Genomic DNA, 13,926 nt, shown 5'->3' with positions numbered 1-13,926 from the left:
CCCCCCACCCCACCCCCCCACACAAAGCTCACCATATGATCATTAGCTACTTCCTCAAACTTTAGACGTCTCTGTAGCCGAGCAGTAACTAGCTTGTCCATCCCCTCCCCATAGGTGTTTTCATATGTATTCGCTCCCTCTTGCATGAGTAAACGACACCGCAGCAGACACAGTGGAGCGATAGCCAGCTAGCTAGCTAATGGCAAGTCCGGAGAGGAGAGCAACAGCAGGACAGAAGAACCGACCACGGACACTGAGCAAAGGCGCAAGAAGCGCCGCGTTCTTCCTTGCGCTGTTTACCTGTACGTTAAACTGTGCGGTATGCGAAAAACCCAGCAATATCGTTCTCATCCTAGCCGACGATCAGGATGTAGAACTTGGGGGAATGGTGAGTATTACAGTTTAAACTACTACTAAGCCATACATGCTTGCTCACATTGGAAAATATGTTATGGTGGTTCGTGTTTTGAACTGAGGCAACCTGCTGCCATTGTCGTGTTCTTTCCATACGTTACTTTCTATAGGCCCACGAGTACGTTGTGCGACATTATGTGGAAGTGGTGACATATTGCGCAATCAGAGAGCGCCTATGACCAGATAACCATAAAAAAAATATTCTTATCATGCTCCATATCCTGCTGCCTACAAAGAATGACAACAGATTATTTCAAAATCTATTATCTTGTGGAACCAAACCACTTAGGACATCCACATGTCTTTATCGGTCCCTTCCTCTCAACTTTTCTGATGTAGTGAGATTACTTCATAGCCTATGTGTGTGCAATTCTGAGATAAAAAATAACCACTTCTCCTTGTTTGTGCTTCAGACCCCTATGAAGAAAACCAAGGCTCTGATTGGAGATGCTGGAGTCACCTTCTCTAATGCTGTGAGTGCAGACAGGCTATCTAAGATGAAAGATATAGCTAGTATTGCAGCAAGTTTTGGGGGGCAACCAGAGCAGGGCTTTGGCCTGCAACCTTGAATTTCTCAATCTACAACTAAGTATTGCAGTATTGTTACACAGAAATTCAGAACCATTTATGCTAGAGCTAGCTCAGAATACAGGTATAATACTTTTATCATCTGAATCCAATGTAAGGATTTATAATTTAATTGACCCACAATACCATCCTCTCCTCCCATCTGTATCTGCCCCCCTTCTCCCTCTCTCCTTCCCCTTCCCTCTATCATCCTCCTCTCTGATATCCTGTCTCTCTCTAGTTCACTGTGACACCACTGTGTTGTCCCAGTAGGAGCAGTATTCTGACTGGTCAGTACCCCCATAACCATGCGGTGAGGAACAACTCCCTTTCAGGAAACTGCTCTAGTCCCCTCTGGCAGAAAGGACCTGAGACTGTGGCTTTTCCGGTTTACCTAAGCAAACAGCAGTATCAGACCTTTTATGCTGGGAAGTACCTTAATGAGGTATGTATCCCCCCCCCCCCCCCCCACACACACACACACACACACACACACACACACATACAGGTTCAAAGGTTTAAGCTGTGGTACTGTTGACTGACATACAATGTGGGATGCTTCCGCATGACAACTGATGTAGTCATAAACTGTGCAGAGATCTATAGCTCTTTCTTCCTCTTTCCTCCTCCTCCATATGCTGACGTGTCATGTCCTAATAGAGTATATCTGCTACACTGCAACTCAATCTGCCTCAGTCATGTCTCAAACATTTTAGTCTTATCAAAGAGATATCACAACTATTGGTGTATGTATTAGCATACCTTTGCAATGATTAGGGCACATTTTAAATTTCCTTCATTATCTCATGGGTCTGTCTCTGTGTCACAAAAAAGGGCCTCTGTATTTTCCATTGAATCAGAATTCTTTGATTTGGCCAAGTATATTTGCACATACAGGAAATTGACTTGGTGAGGTTGGTGCATGGACATAAAAAACAAATAGCAAATATTGACAAGAAATTTACAAAATAGCAAAAATATTAACAAAATAGCAATAACTTATTTACAAAAAAAGAGCAGCAGAACAATACATCTTGTAGGCTGTGTGAGGCTAAGTGGCAATGAGGCTAGAGGCTGTGGAATGGTTATGGGGCATGTACACTATAAATTAGAATACATTTAAATAATTATAAATTACAAATTACACTGTCAGTGCATTGTGTGTGTGACAGGGTGAGGGGGATGGAAGTCCCAGAGTCATTGAGAGGCAGGGGGCTTGTTTGTGAGCCCCTTAGCCATGGGGAAGAAACTGTTCAGGTGGCACAAGGTTTTAGTCTTGATTGGCCAGAACCTTTTGCCGGATGGAAGTCTATGGAAGAGGTTGTGACCAGGATGGGAAGGATCAGCTATGACCTTTCCTGCTCTCTTACTGGTCCTGGAGTGGAACAGGTCCAGGAGAGATGACCGAAAGATCTGCTGCAATCTGCCTTTGTTCTTGGCAGTGGAGGCAGCGAACCAGACGGTGATCGATGAGCTGAGGATGGACTGTAGAACTCGACCATCACTTTCTTTCTTTTTTGTCAAGATGTCTTTCAGTTGTATGTCTTCATTAACATGTTCCTCTCTGTCTGTCAGTATGGGAAGAAGGAAGCAGGAGGCACTGGCCATGTTCCCCCTGGATGGGACCAGTGGCATGCCTTGGTGAGTCCTACATCGTGCGCGTGCGTGCACACACACACACACACACACACACAAAATGCCTCTGTCTCTGCATTCATGATAACAAAAAGAGTGTTGCTTTTTCTGTGTGTGTGTGTGTGCGTGCGTGCAGGTTGGGAACTCACAGTACTACAACTACACCCTCTCAGTCAATGGCAAGGAGGAGAAGCACGGAGACAGCTATGACAAAGACTACCTCACAGACCTCATAGTAAGTTTGCGCTCAAAGTAAGTTTGCATGGGTGTATTTGTGTGGTTTGGATCTGCAACAGGTGCTTTTTGATGACATGATCATGAGAAAAATCACACTAAGAGAAATGTGGATTCTGAAGGAGGAGTTTTGTTTACCTGGACAAAAAGCAAAAGCTGTTATTCTCTAAACCCCATATATATTTACAGTACATGCACAGACACACTTAAAACTTGTACTTACTCGTAGTTAATGTGTGTCAGATGGTTGTCAGAGCAGCTGTCATAAAAAAAGAACAGGGAAACCTAACTATATAGAATGGACTGTTTTTTTTGTTTGTTTGTTTTTTACTTATAAACACTGAAACATCAGGAGAGCTTGTGATCAAGATGATCTTTTGTCTTTGTTAAATATGCAACATACAAAAGCCTGTACATTATGACTTTATTTAGCATGTTTTGTATAGATAGTCAGTGATCAGTCTTTCTGTCAGGCTAAAGTGTTCCACCAGTGGTCTGTCCTCATGTTCTGTACATGAGCCTTCTGCTTGTCATCATCATGTGACAGTGTTCTTTCTGCTTCGCCAGCTTCCGTGCTTTAACAACCCCCACTGGCACTTTTACCAGCTTGTTCAGAGTTCATGTCAGTTAAATTGTCCCTCACTATACATCGTTTTTTTTATTATAGCCATATTTTATATGGTTATGAAGCTGATGCTTTCCTTCAAAGACAGGCCACATACACAGGTACATTATGTACATGTGGGATTCGTCCCAAACCCTGGTGTTTCTCATCCCGTAGTCCAGCCAGCTGAACGATCTGATTCTGACCCACTTTCCAGACCAGATGTATTGCACAACTATCCACTTCCCTTCGTTCCAAACCTTTCCGTTCATTTTATGACCTCAGTTGTCTGTTTTTAGTTTTTTTTATTCAGAAAAGCACATTGTTGTCTGTGTGGATGCCTGAGAAGGGTTTTGTCTCCGATAACATGTTTAAAAAATGTACTGCTTCACTTTTAGTTGGCCAGCCTTGTTTGGGTTTGAGGGGTGGAGTGTAACCAATGCTCATCTGTCAGCGTTGTGATGGTAAGGACTTGATGAAGCATTTGACTGACATCCTTCTCTTATCATCCCTCGCTTCAGCTGAACAAGACTCTTAATTTCCTGGACAACAAGAGCCCGCAGCGTCCGTTTTTCCTGATGTTGTCCCCCCCGGCCCCTCACTCCCCCTGGACCGCAGCCCCACAGTACCAGAAGTCATTCACCGATGTCAAAGCTCCTCGCGATGGCAGCTTTGACAAGCCAGGAAAGGTAAGTGTTGTAATACACACACACACACACACACACACACACACACACACACACACACACACACACAGAACCTTCAGGCATGTAATGGCATAGTTGGTCTATTAGTGTATATAGTAACATAGCTTTCCTGTGATTATGGCAGATTTTAAATTCCCTTCTTTATCTGGTCTGTCTCTGTATAATATGTGTCATGTGTCTCAGGACAAGCACTGGCTGCTGCGTCAGCCCGTCAACCCCATGCCCAGCAGCTCCCTGGACTTCCTAGACAATGCCTTCAGGAAGAGGTACAATAACCAATCATCCCTCTACACTGGTCCTGTCAATCAATTTCTTGCATCCACTTGACAATGGTATTGCATTTTGCAATGTGCTACTTGAATAAAGGCCCAGGTTCAAGTTTATTGGCAACATGTAATAAATGCATTGGAATTTATAGTCACAAACTCTCATTAAAAGTACACGCATACAATCCAGTCCAGACATAAGCAATAATCTACATCCAGATACAACACCTACACAAATCACACAGGTGCATTTAAGTTCATAAAGTTAATTGCTGTTATTTTGATAATTGTAAAAACAAAACCTGGTTGGACAGAGTGCATTCTAGCCCCCAGGCAGGTCTTGAGGTATTGTTTCTGAATTTCTGGTGGTGGATGTAATGTCTCTGTGTTCCTGCAGGTGGCAGACTCTCCTGTCGGTGGACGACATGGTCGAGACGCTGGTGAAGAAACTAGAGGACCTGAAGGAGCTCAACAACACCTACATCTTCTACACCTCTGACAACGGCTACCATACCGGTGTGTGTCTCCACACTGTTTTGTCTGTCTGACCATGGTTTTGTTCTTGCCCAGCATTAACACAATTTTTCAATTGTTGTTGTTGTGGACAGTGCTGTAATGATAGTTGTTTGTTGTGTGTTCTCTCAGGTCAGTTCTCTCTGCCCATTGATAAGAGGCAGCTGTATGAGTTTGACATCAGGATCCCCCTCCTGGTCCGTGGGCCAGGCATCAAACCCAAACAGACACTGCCGGTAAGCACCCGCCTATGCATCCATCCCTCCAGTCTTCTGTACATTTCTTGTTAAGTATCCATTCATCCATATTCACCTGTTTTGTGTTGTGTTGTATGTGTGTGTGTGTGTGTGTGTGTTCCTTCAGGCTTCAGTGTTGAATATTGACCTGGCTCCTACCCTGCTGGACATCTCAGGCCTCAACCTGTCCTACGTCAACATGGACGGACAGTCCTTCCTTGCTCAAATGGTAAGAGGACCAAACAGAACGCTCTGTTTAGTTTAGTTCAGTTTTAGTTTATTTATTTGCACAAATAGAAAGACACAGTTATAAAAACAACAACAGTATGTGCAGCAGGGGGGAAAAAGATCCCCCCCCCCCTCCCAAATACTCAGCCATGTCACTGTCTTTTACTTGTATTGCAGGTTTGCAATTTTACTTATTTTTACCCCCTAATATGACACACACTCACTCTCTCTCTTTCCCTACAGGCCCCTTCGCTGCGTAATGGTACGGTACGCCCCTACTTCCTGGTGGAGTACACAGGAGAGGGACACCCCTCCCCAGACCCTGCATGCCCAAAACTGGGCCCCGGCCTGTCTGTGAGTTACTTACATTACCCCCTATTACCTTTACTCCGCTGTTACAGTATTACCCAGAGATAAAACTAGAGACTGAGGTGTATCTCACTATAAGACATGACTCACCCCTCTCTCTCTCTCTCTCTCTCTCTCTCTCTCTCTCTCTCTCTCTCTCTCTCTCCCCCCAGCAATGTTTCCCTGACTGTGTGTGTGAAGATGCCTATAACAACACCTACGCCTGTGTCAGGTCCCTTGTTGAGCACAACCTACAATACTGCGAGTTTGCTGATAGTGAGGTGGGTGTGTGTGTGTGTGTGTGTGTGTGTGCATTTTCAGACCTATGTGCCTCTGTGTGTTTGTGAGTGTTGCTTTTATGCCTTACCTCCAATTAGTGTGTTGGTAATTTTCTTTATGAACCCAGGAAGACTACCACCATGCTTACTCAGTACATGCTGTGTGTGTGTGTCTCTCTCTCCCAATTCCCCTCCCAATTCCTCTCTCTCGCTCTCGCTGTGTCTCTCTCTCTCTCTCTCAGTCATTCGTGGAGGTGTACAACCTGACCTCGGACCCCCACCAGATGGAGAACATTGTGAAAAAGGTTGACCCTGCCCTCCTGCAGATCATGAATCAACGGCTGATCAAGCTGCAGTCATGTGAGGGCGACAGCTGCCGCAACACCAAAAACAGGATGGGCGGGACCCAAGCTCTGAGCCCGACACTTAAGGGGTAGAAGTGGCCCTTTACCAGTTATTGTTTCATCCCCCTCCCTAATAATGGTTAAGGTTCGGATATTCTACTGTGAGCATACCTGTTGTCATCTGAGGAGAGAAGTGGGTACTATTCTATTGTATCTGAACTATGCTGACTCATATCATAGTTGGGGCCAGGAGTTGTTCCTGGTCAGGTCACATGTTCAGGGCAAACTCCTTGCCTTACTCATAGTATGTGGATGGGCTCCACTCTGCCTGTTCTCAGCCTATCCTGGTACTATGGGATTATTTTATAGGCAGACATGCAGTTGCACTGTATAGACTCCATATTGTTATTATTTTCTTTACATATGAGTACAGGGTCTGGAATCCAATCAGAACCTTTGACCCACCAGAGAGAGACATCAACGGCAGAATTAAAAGTGTCATAGCCTTACAGAGGAAGGGGTTAACATTGCATGTAATATCCGTTTTGACCGTACAGTACTTAACCCGAAGTTTATCTTATTTAAGGCCAGGTTTTATTCCCCTACAATGGATAAGGTTTGGTTTTGGGGAAAGAAAGGTTATCCTTGATTTATACCTAAGGGCAACTGCTATTTGTAGCAGGTTTACCAGCCTTCTGCCTTAGGGGTGAAAGCTGCATCCTACATTCTGTCTTTTAGCACTTTTACAGAGAACGAATGATGAGAAAGTGAAAGAATTGAAAACTGAACAAGTCCCTTGCTTGTCTCATACTACTGTGAACCCATACAGGACTTAGTAGTTGTCCTTTCTTTGCCATCATTTTCCTTTATCTCCTTTATATTACTCTGTTCAAATAATTTTACAATCGTAGTATTAATGAAACACAATTGCCATGAGCCCTTCAATTCAAGAGGGAAATTGTCCTGGATGTTGATTGGACACGTTTGTTTGTTTGTGTGTGAAATTTTCAAACAGCTGTTTCTTTTAGCTGAATAATGCCTTATGGAAAGGAAGATATTGTTGTTATATCTAAGGGACTTTTTCAGATTCTAACCTTAAATACGAATGAAGACATGATTAAAATCGATGTGCCTTGTCTTTTTGCACTGACGCAGCTTACGCCTTTGTTCAATGTGAATGTGGCTGCATTGTGAGAAATCAATAAATCCAATGTATTTTGACTGCATTCTTGGTGCATTTATAACACCATGATTATTTATTAGGCAACATAACAGGAAAAATGCGACCCAACATGAGACAGAGGAGTACTGCATTCATACAGGATGTGTCTGTGTCTCAGAAGTCAATACACAAGTTGTATTCATCATACAGTCAATTAATGCAGATGAACACATTTCAACAGACAAGTATATTCCATTTGTAAACCTCTATTCAACAACGGTAACTGGGTTGTGATTGTAACTGTGAGTCGAGTTCTAATTACATTGATACGCTTCGGGGGGTATCCTGAAAATAGTGGGCTGGACCTATGTTTATGGGGGACATCCAGGGTTTGTACCCAGTACCCCGGCAAGTTCTTCCCACTCAAGTCCCTGTGACAAGTCTCCCTTAAGCAGTAGCTTCTCAAAGATACTTGTAGACTGACTTCTCCGCCAGTGTCTGAATCTCCAACTTGACTGGGCATTTGTAGAAGTGGGAGAGCAGTGCCTCTGTGTAGCCAATCAGGAAGTAGAATTTCTGCGGGGGCAATTTCTGCAGCATCAGAGCACATACCACCAGCACATTACCTCGCCTCTTTATCACAAGCTCATTGGCCAGACAGTTATGGAATGTTCCGTACATGAAGCGTCGCACAAACACGTCCTCTACTGTACGATCAGCTGCTCCTCCCTCCCCTCGGAGGTTACCTAAGAGAGAAAAAGTTGGGAGGGTTAGCTTTGACACACTGTACTACAGCAGTTAGTTTGCTTACGTTCATATATACAGTATATCTGATAGGTTTCCAGATGTGGCTTGAAATGAGCCTAGACAGTTATCTGCATGATGGCTTTCTTGAATAATAGCAGATTTAGAATGTTATACGGCAGGAAGGCTGACGACTCACTGGTGTGCTGGGAGAGCCAGCCTTTGCGGTGGCCTATGTGATGAGGGTGAAGGGCCTGCTCATAGTTCAGTGGTCTGTCTCCTTTCCCCACACGAATACGGGCTGCCTTGTTCTGCAAAGACAAAATAAGGTATATCAGAAACAGGGCATGTCTGGTGGATGAGAATTCACCAACCACTCAGATTTTTTTTTACCAGCCACATTTAAAAAAATAAAAAATAAAAAAAGCAATATACTATCTCACGCGGTCACGTGGAGCTGGAGTTTACTGTTATGCTTTATTTTAGGTTGTAACTAAGACAGCTCATAGACTCGGGGGTTTGTTTGGGTTGGGGTTACGCCAGGAGCAGCCTGAGTGAGATGCGCAGCAATTAGAGTCAGCTGGAGGAGGCAGGAGCAGAAGGAGTGTTGTCATACATGTTGAATCAACTGTAACCATAATTGCGGATCGCACCAGTTTCGTTTTACACAGACACATACATATATACAAAATAAAACAAGCAACAACTCTGCTCGAGTAGATGGTAATGGCTTGGCATTGGCAGCTAAGTAGTAGAGGAATACAGCACTGTACCTTGCAACATACTGCAGTGACATGAAGTGCTCGGGTTCCCAAGCTGTTGCATACCGAGATGCCAGCTCTGATAAGCGTGCTCTGAGGAAAGAGGAGAAACGCAAAGGTAGCATGATCGTCTAGTTGACTATAGTAACTAATTGTTTTTTCCATAGATTATTCAGCAACAAGTTAATTCACATAAAAGGTAGACTACACCTAAATAGCTGTCAAATATAACTTCTTACTCACCGATAACATCACAGTCCTACTGCTCAAGGACGCAGCCATTTTTGATAGACGGAAGGATTTGTGGGAAGGACAGTTAGATCATAAGCAGTTATTTGAAATGTATTGAAATATGTTCGTGTATAAATACAATACGATATATAATTTTCAATATCCGTATATTTCTGAACATAACATAACGTACATACATACGGCTTATTATGTTTTGTTTTGACACGTGGAACCCTGTTTTGTTGATGTCATTGTTTCCCTACGAACTCGATTCAAATCGTACTTGAAGGATGTGTGAAATCAAAATATAGCTAGTTAGCTAGCTAGCCAGCCGAGTCAGACCACGCAACTGTTCACTTTTGTGATAAAGCAAATTGTATTGAAATTCGGCAGTCTTTTCATATCACATTCAATATTTTGCCACAGTTGTTAAACGTTGAAACCTACTATGGCGTCGCCGATGGAAATGACAGAATTGTATGACAACGCTCTGCTAGGCATCTTGCAGCATGTTGGAAATATACAGAATTTTCTCCAGGTCTACTTTGGCTTTCTCTACCGCAAGACGGACTACTACCGCGTTCTGTCTTCTCCCAATGATCGGATGGGGTTCCCTCCCGGGGTGGCAGAGAAAATGGTCCTCAAGGTGACGTTGGGTTTACGATCTAAACAACCAAAACATTTAGACAAGCTCCTAAGTTGTGAGCTAACTGTTAGCAATTCACTTAGCCAACTTACTCCACACTCTTCTAAGGTCAGAATTATGTTTTCCATTCTCGGTTAAGATCAGGTTGTGCCCAAAATCAATTATTAGGGAAGGCAAATGGGGAGGAATTACCACAGAGCTGGTCAGGGAGTGGGACAGGCTAGAGGCCATGTTGACCAGTCGTATAGCTAGAGACATATGATATCTTTGGCTCTGATGTTGATCTCTTTCTCCCTCCAGACATTTAAGCTGTTTGAGCGAATGGCAGAGCAGGACAGAGAGAGGCAGCTGCAGCAAAGAGAGGTACCCGCAGTTCCTCCTGCAGTTCAGGAGGAGGAGGTGCCTACACAGCCAGAAGAGTCCAGGGAACAGAACACAGAGCCTGCCCAGACAGAGAGCTCTCCCCCAGCAACTGGTGAGCCTAATCCTGCCTCTGCTCCAACTTCCAACACTGCCTCCAACCAAGCCTCCTGTCCACAACCGCCAAGCAGCAGTGCCGCCCAGCCAACAAAAGGAGACCAGACATCTGCAGCAAGGACGGACTCAGCAGCAGCGTTAGTCCTTATGAATAGACTTTTTACTCAGAACACTGTTTCCCCTTTGGCCTGTTAACGATTGAGTTGTTGCAAGACGCATGGTTTTACTTTATTCAGTAGGCTGAGGAGGGTCACCAGGCATACATGTTTAGTTTGGGGATGAATCCATCATTAAGAAACACTTAAAACACGTTCTATTCTTTTCCAATGTGGATTAGCAAGCAAGTTTCTTTTCTGTCGTAATTGTGTGTGTGTGTGTGTGTGTGTCTGTGTGTGTGTCTGTGTGTGTGTCTGTGTGTGTCTGTGTGTGTGTGTGTGTGTGTCTGTGTCTGTGTCTGTGTGTGTGTGTGTGTGTGTGTGTGTGTCAGTGGTCAGGTGCAGTACCAGTCTAATCCAGAAAGTTACAATGGGGCAGTGAGGGACGCATACAGTTGGTCCCAGGACTATACCGACGTTGAGATCCGCGTGCACGTCCCAAAAAACGTCGTCAAGGGCAGACAGGTAACCACAGTTAGCCCTTTTGTTCTCTCTCCACACCCATCTAACCAAGGTATCAATATCTCTAATCCATTATCATGATCGTTTCATAACACATTGCTACTGATTGATGTCGTCTTGTTTTTCACGTTGTGTTTGTTGTCACTGTCCCGGCGCTGTGCTCAGGTGTGTGTGAACCTGCAGCCTGGCACTGTCCGTGTGAGTCTGAGGGAGGGAGCGGGAGAAAAAGTACTGATGGAGGGAGAATTTACACACAAGGTCAACACTGAGAACTCTTTATGGAACCTTGAGCCGGGACGCTGTGTAGTGGTGAGTACACACACACACACACACATACACATTTACTCTCACAAACCCTACTGAAACATACACACACTGACTCCTATCTCTCTTTCACAGCTATCTCTCAGTAAGACTGGGGAGGTGTGGTGGAACGCAGTGTTGAAAGGAGAGAAGGAGATTGATATTAACCAGATTAACCGGGAGCGCTCCATGGCAACGGTTGATGAGGAGGAGCATGCTGTTTTAGACAGACTCACCTTCGACTACCATCAGAAACTCCAGGGCAAGCCGCAGAGCCACGAGATGGTGAGGACCACACTTATATGCGTACACACACACACACACACACACACACACACACACGCCTGAGGGCCATGAGATGGTGAGAGGGCAGGGATAGAAGTATGGATTGGTATTGGGGAGAGGACACGAGCTGAGGGTGAGACTAGAGATAAAGCTGGAGATTAATGGGTCGGTGTCGATATTGGGGTTAGGACACTGAGGTCTGGGTCCAAGAGACATTGTGGGAGTAGTTGTGAGTTGTGTAAAGTGTTTTTGATTGTCTTGTTGACGTTCTCTTTCTTTTTTGTTCTCTCTCTCTCTCTCTCTCTGTAGAAGGTGCATGATATGTTGAAGAAGGGCTGGGATGCTGAGGGATCTCCATTTAAAGGCCAGGATTTTGACCCCTCCATGTTTGACATCCCACCCAGCGCTGTGCAGTTATAAGACACACGTACACTCTGAGTGGTAGTTTACAGTTGATTGGACGGTCAGAAGTGCAGTCATAATTTACCTGCCAATGAAATGTGATGGGAGGCGGGATGTATGATATGGAAGTAGAGGGGTTTAGAGGCTGGTTTGGGGTTGCAGCTGTTGCATTTTAAAATGATTTTCTTTCTGAGGACGTTTTGAATAGCATGGGTGAAAACTATTACTGTGTTGTGACTGATGTAACATACATAAACATATCTGTACAAGTACCTGTCTGCTCACTGAACATACCTGGACCTGCACATGACACCTGAACCTCTATGCAGCACCTGTGTCTTTCTGTATCTGAGTCACACCTAAGACAATTGGTCACCGCCCACTGTATTAGGTACACCTTGCTAGTGCTGGGTTGGACTTTTGTAGCCCATCTGCTTCGATGTGTTGTGTGTTCAGAGATGGTCCTCTGCATACCTTGGTTGTAACGAGTGGTTATTTGAGTTACTGTTGCCTTTCTATTATCTCAAGCCAGTCTGGCCATTCTCCTCTGACCTCTGGCATCAACCAGGCATTTTCGCCCAGAGAACTGCCGCTCACTGGATATTTTCTCTTTTTTGGACCATTCTCTGTAAACCCTAGAGATGGTTGTGCGTGAAAATCCCAGTAGATCAGCAGTTTCTGAAATACTCAGACCAGCCCGCCTGGCACCAACAACCATGCCACGTTCAAAGTCACTTAAATCACCTTTCTTCCCCATTCTGATGCTCGGTTTGAACTTCAGCAGGTCGTCTTGACCATGTCTACATGCCTAAATGCATTGAGTTTCTGCCATATGATTGGCTGATTAGATATTTGCGTTACCGAGCAGTTGAACGGGTGTACCTAATAAAGTGGCCGGTGAGTGTATCTCTACCACTGATCCCCATTGGCCTTAGATATGTGTCCAGGGGCAACTTCATTCTAATCCAGCCCTCCCAGGTCCAGATATGTCTCTGGTGTGTTACATGTATAATTATTTTATTGTTTGTCGGAATTCCTCCCTCTTGTTTTCCTTTTACCAAGGTGTGTCATTTTGTGTGCCTGAAATAAATAAAATCGGCTATGGCAATGTGTGGATGTTTTATTACTCTGAATGTCCTGTCACAGATTCCAGATAGGACTATTCCAGCTATATAGACAGTATGAGTCAGCAGAAGACTCTTTGGGTCAGTTACGCTCTGGTGTTGCTGCTAAAGCCATCCCCCTTTCATCCTTGGCTTTATTCACTTATTTTGCTATTTTAGTCAATCACATAAACTGATCAATGAAGTACTTGTGAGAAATAAAAGCTTTGACGAGGACTATGAACCCTTGCATTGAACTGCTGGTTTTGTTAAATCGCTGTTACCGGGTTATGTAGTTTGATAAAGGACGGCAACATCAATGTTGTATGAATTACTAAAGTTATCTGCACAATTAGGGTGATGATGATGCAGCCAATGCCCCTAGTGGCAAAAGCTTGTATTTCAGCCGGCGTGAAATGCGATTGAGCGACACACTTTCGGAGAGAGAGAGAGAGAGAGAGAGAGAGAGAGAGAGAGAGAGAGAGAGAGAGAGAGAGAGAGAGAGTGAGAGTAGAGCGACTATAGAGGGAGGGAAAAAGCCAGAGCATCCGTCCCGCCACCTCTACATGTACACATATCTGCATTTCCTAGTCATCTAGACAGAAAACCCAGATCGTTACGGTATTCTGGAATTTTGAATTATATATCCATCACAGGGAAGAAGAGAACATTTTGAGCACACAACCCCTGCGAACTAACGGATCATGGCAGTTACTACCTGTACACGTTTTACAGATGAATGCCAACTATACGAAGAACTTGGAAAGTAAGTATTTGTTATGTTATGACACTGATGTGGTTATAACCGCTTTACATGACAT

At 44.3% G+C, this 13,926-nt stretch overlaps 4 protein-coding genes across 4 annotated transcripts in view; 3 read left to right on the top strand and 1 right to left on the bottom strand.

Annotated features, from left to right (window-relative positions):
• The first annotated feature begins 35 nt into the window (after positions 1-35).
• Positions 36-7,595, top strand: gnsb (glucosamine (N-acetyl)-6-sulfatase (Sanfilippo disease IIID), b). Its single transcript, XM_083669733.1, has 13 exons — positions 36-388; positions 828-887; positions 1,223-1,426; positions 2,557-2,622; positions 2,753-2,851; positions 3,976-4,143; positions 4,345-4,427; positions 4,825-4,943; positions 5,073-5,176; positions 5,304-5,405; positions 5,648-5,758; positions 5,926-6,033; positions 6,273-7,595. The coding sequence occupies exons 1-13, from the start codon at positions 200-202 to the stop codon at positions 6,465-6,467; spliced, it is 1,608 nt and encodes a 535-aa protein (XP_083525859.1). The 5' UTR covers positions 36-199; the 3' UTR covers positions 6,468-7,595.
• Position 7,596: 1 nt separating this feature from the next.
• On the bottom strand, positions 7,597-9,349 carry mrps24 (mitochondrial ribosomal protein S24). The gene is made up of 4 exons (XM_083669734.1): positions 9,285-9,349; positions 9,054-9,134; positions 8,480-8,591; positions 7,597-8,282 (listed from the first exon to the last, which is right to left on the bottom strand). Exons 1-4 carry the CDS (start codon positions 9,321-9,323, stop codon positions 7,999-8,001), a joined length of 516 nt encoding a protein of 171 aa, XP_083525860.1. The 5' UTR covers positions 9,324-9,349; the 3' UTR covers positions 7,597-7,998.
• A 225-nt stretch (positions 9,350-9,574) lies between these two features.
• On the top strand, positions 9,575-13,123 carry nudcd3 (NudC domain containing 3). Its single transcript, XM_083670448.1, has 6 exons — positions 9,575-9,918; positions 10,219-10,532; positions 10,883-11,015; positions 11,178-11,321; positions 11,412-11,600; positions 11,910-13,123. The coding sequence occupies exons 1-6, from the start codon at positions 9,721-9,723 to the stop codon at positions 12,018-12,020; spliced, it is 1,089 nt and encodes a 362-aa protein (XP_083526574.1). The 5' UTR covers positions 9,575-9,720; the 3' UTR covers positions 12,021-13,123.
• A 686-nt stretch (positions 13,124-13,809) lies between these two features.
• The window catches only part of camk2b2 (calcium/calmodulin-dependent protein kinase (CaM kinase) II beta 2), a gene marked incomplete at its 5' end in the record, with an annotated part of 21,715 nt that continues 21,598 nt past the window's right edge, over positions 13,810-13,926 (top strand). Inside the window, one exon of the mRNA XM_083670633.1 lies at positions 13,810-13,871. Within this exon, the coding sequence (XP_083526759.1) occupies positions 13,810-13,871 (62 nt within the window). The remainder of the gene's footprint in view (positions 13,872-13,926) is intronic.

The sequence above is a fragment of the Argentina silus genome (genome assembly GCF_951799395.1).
Source record: "Argentina silus genome assembly, chromosome: 5".
Lineage (NCBI taxonomy): Eukaryota > Metazoa > Chordata > Actinopteri > Argentiniformes > Argentinidae > Argentina > Argentina silus.
Note: the sequence above shows the minus strand (reverse complement) of the source record. Positions and strands in the feature narration are given on the sequence as shown.

Bases quoted from the DNA above. Each gene is read 5' to 3' on its own strand.
- mrps24 (XM_083669734.1), bottom strand. From the start codon at position 9,323: ATGGCTGCGTCCTTGAGCAGTAGGACTGTGATGTTATCG. The intron at 9,135-9,284 runs GTGAGTAAGAAG...CTCTTTCCTCAG, and splicing joins GTAGGACTGTGATGTTATCG to AGCACGCTTATCAGAGCTGG. The intron at 8,592-9,053 runs GTACAGTGCTGT...TTGTCTTTGCAG, and splicing joins TCACTGCAGTATGTTGCAAG to AACAAGGCAGCCCGTATTCG.
- nudcd3 (XM_083670448.1), top strand. From the start codon at position 9,721: ATGGCGTCGCCGATGGAAATGACAGAATTGTATGACAACGCTCTGCTA. The intron at 9,919-10,218 runs GTGACGTTGGGT...TTCTCCCTCCAG, and splicing joins CAGAGAAAATGGTCCTCAAG to ACATTTAAGCTGTTTGAGCG. The intron at 11,322-11,411 runs GTGAGTACACAC...TCTCTTTCACAG, and splicing joins AGCCGGGACGCTGTGTAGTG to CTATCTCTCAGTAAGACTGG.
- gnsb (XM_083669733.1), top strand. From the start codon at position 200: ATGGCAAGTCCGGAGAGGAGAGCAACAGCAGGACAGAAGAACCGACCA. The intron at 2,623-2,752 runs GTGAGTCCTACA...GCGTGCGTGCAG, and splicing joins GGGACCAGTGGCATGCCTTG to GTTGGGAACTCACAGTACTA. The intron at 4,944-5,072 runs GTGTGTGTCTCC...GTGTTCTCTCAG, and splicing joins TGACAACGGCTACCATACCG to GTCAGTTCTCTCTGCCCATT.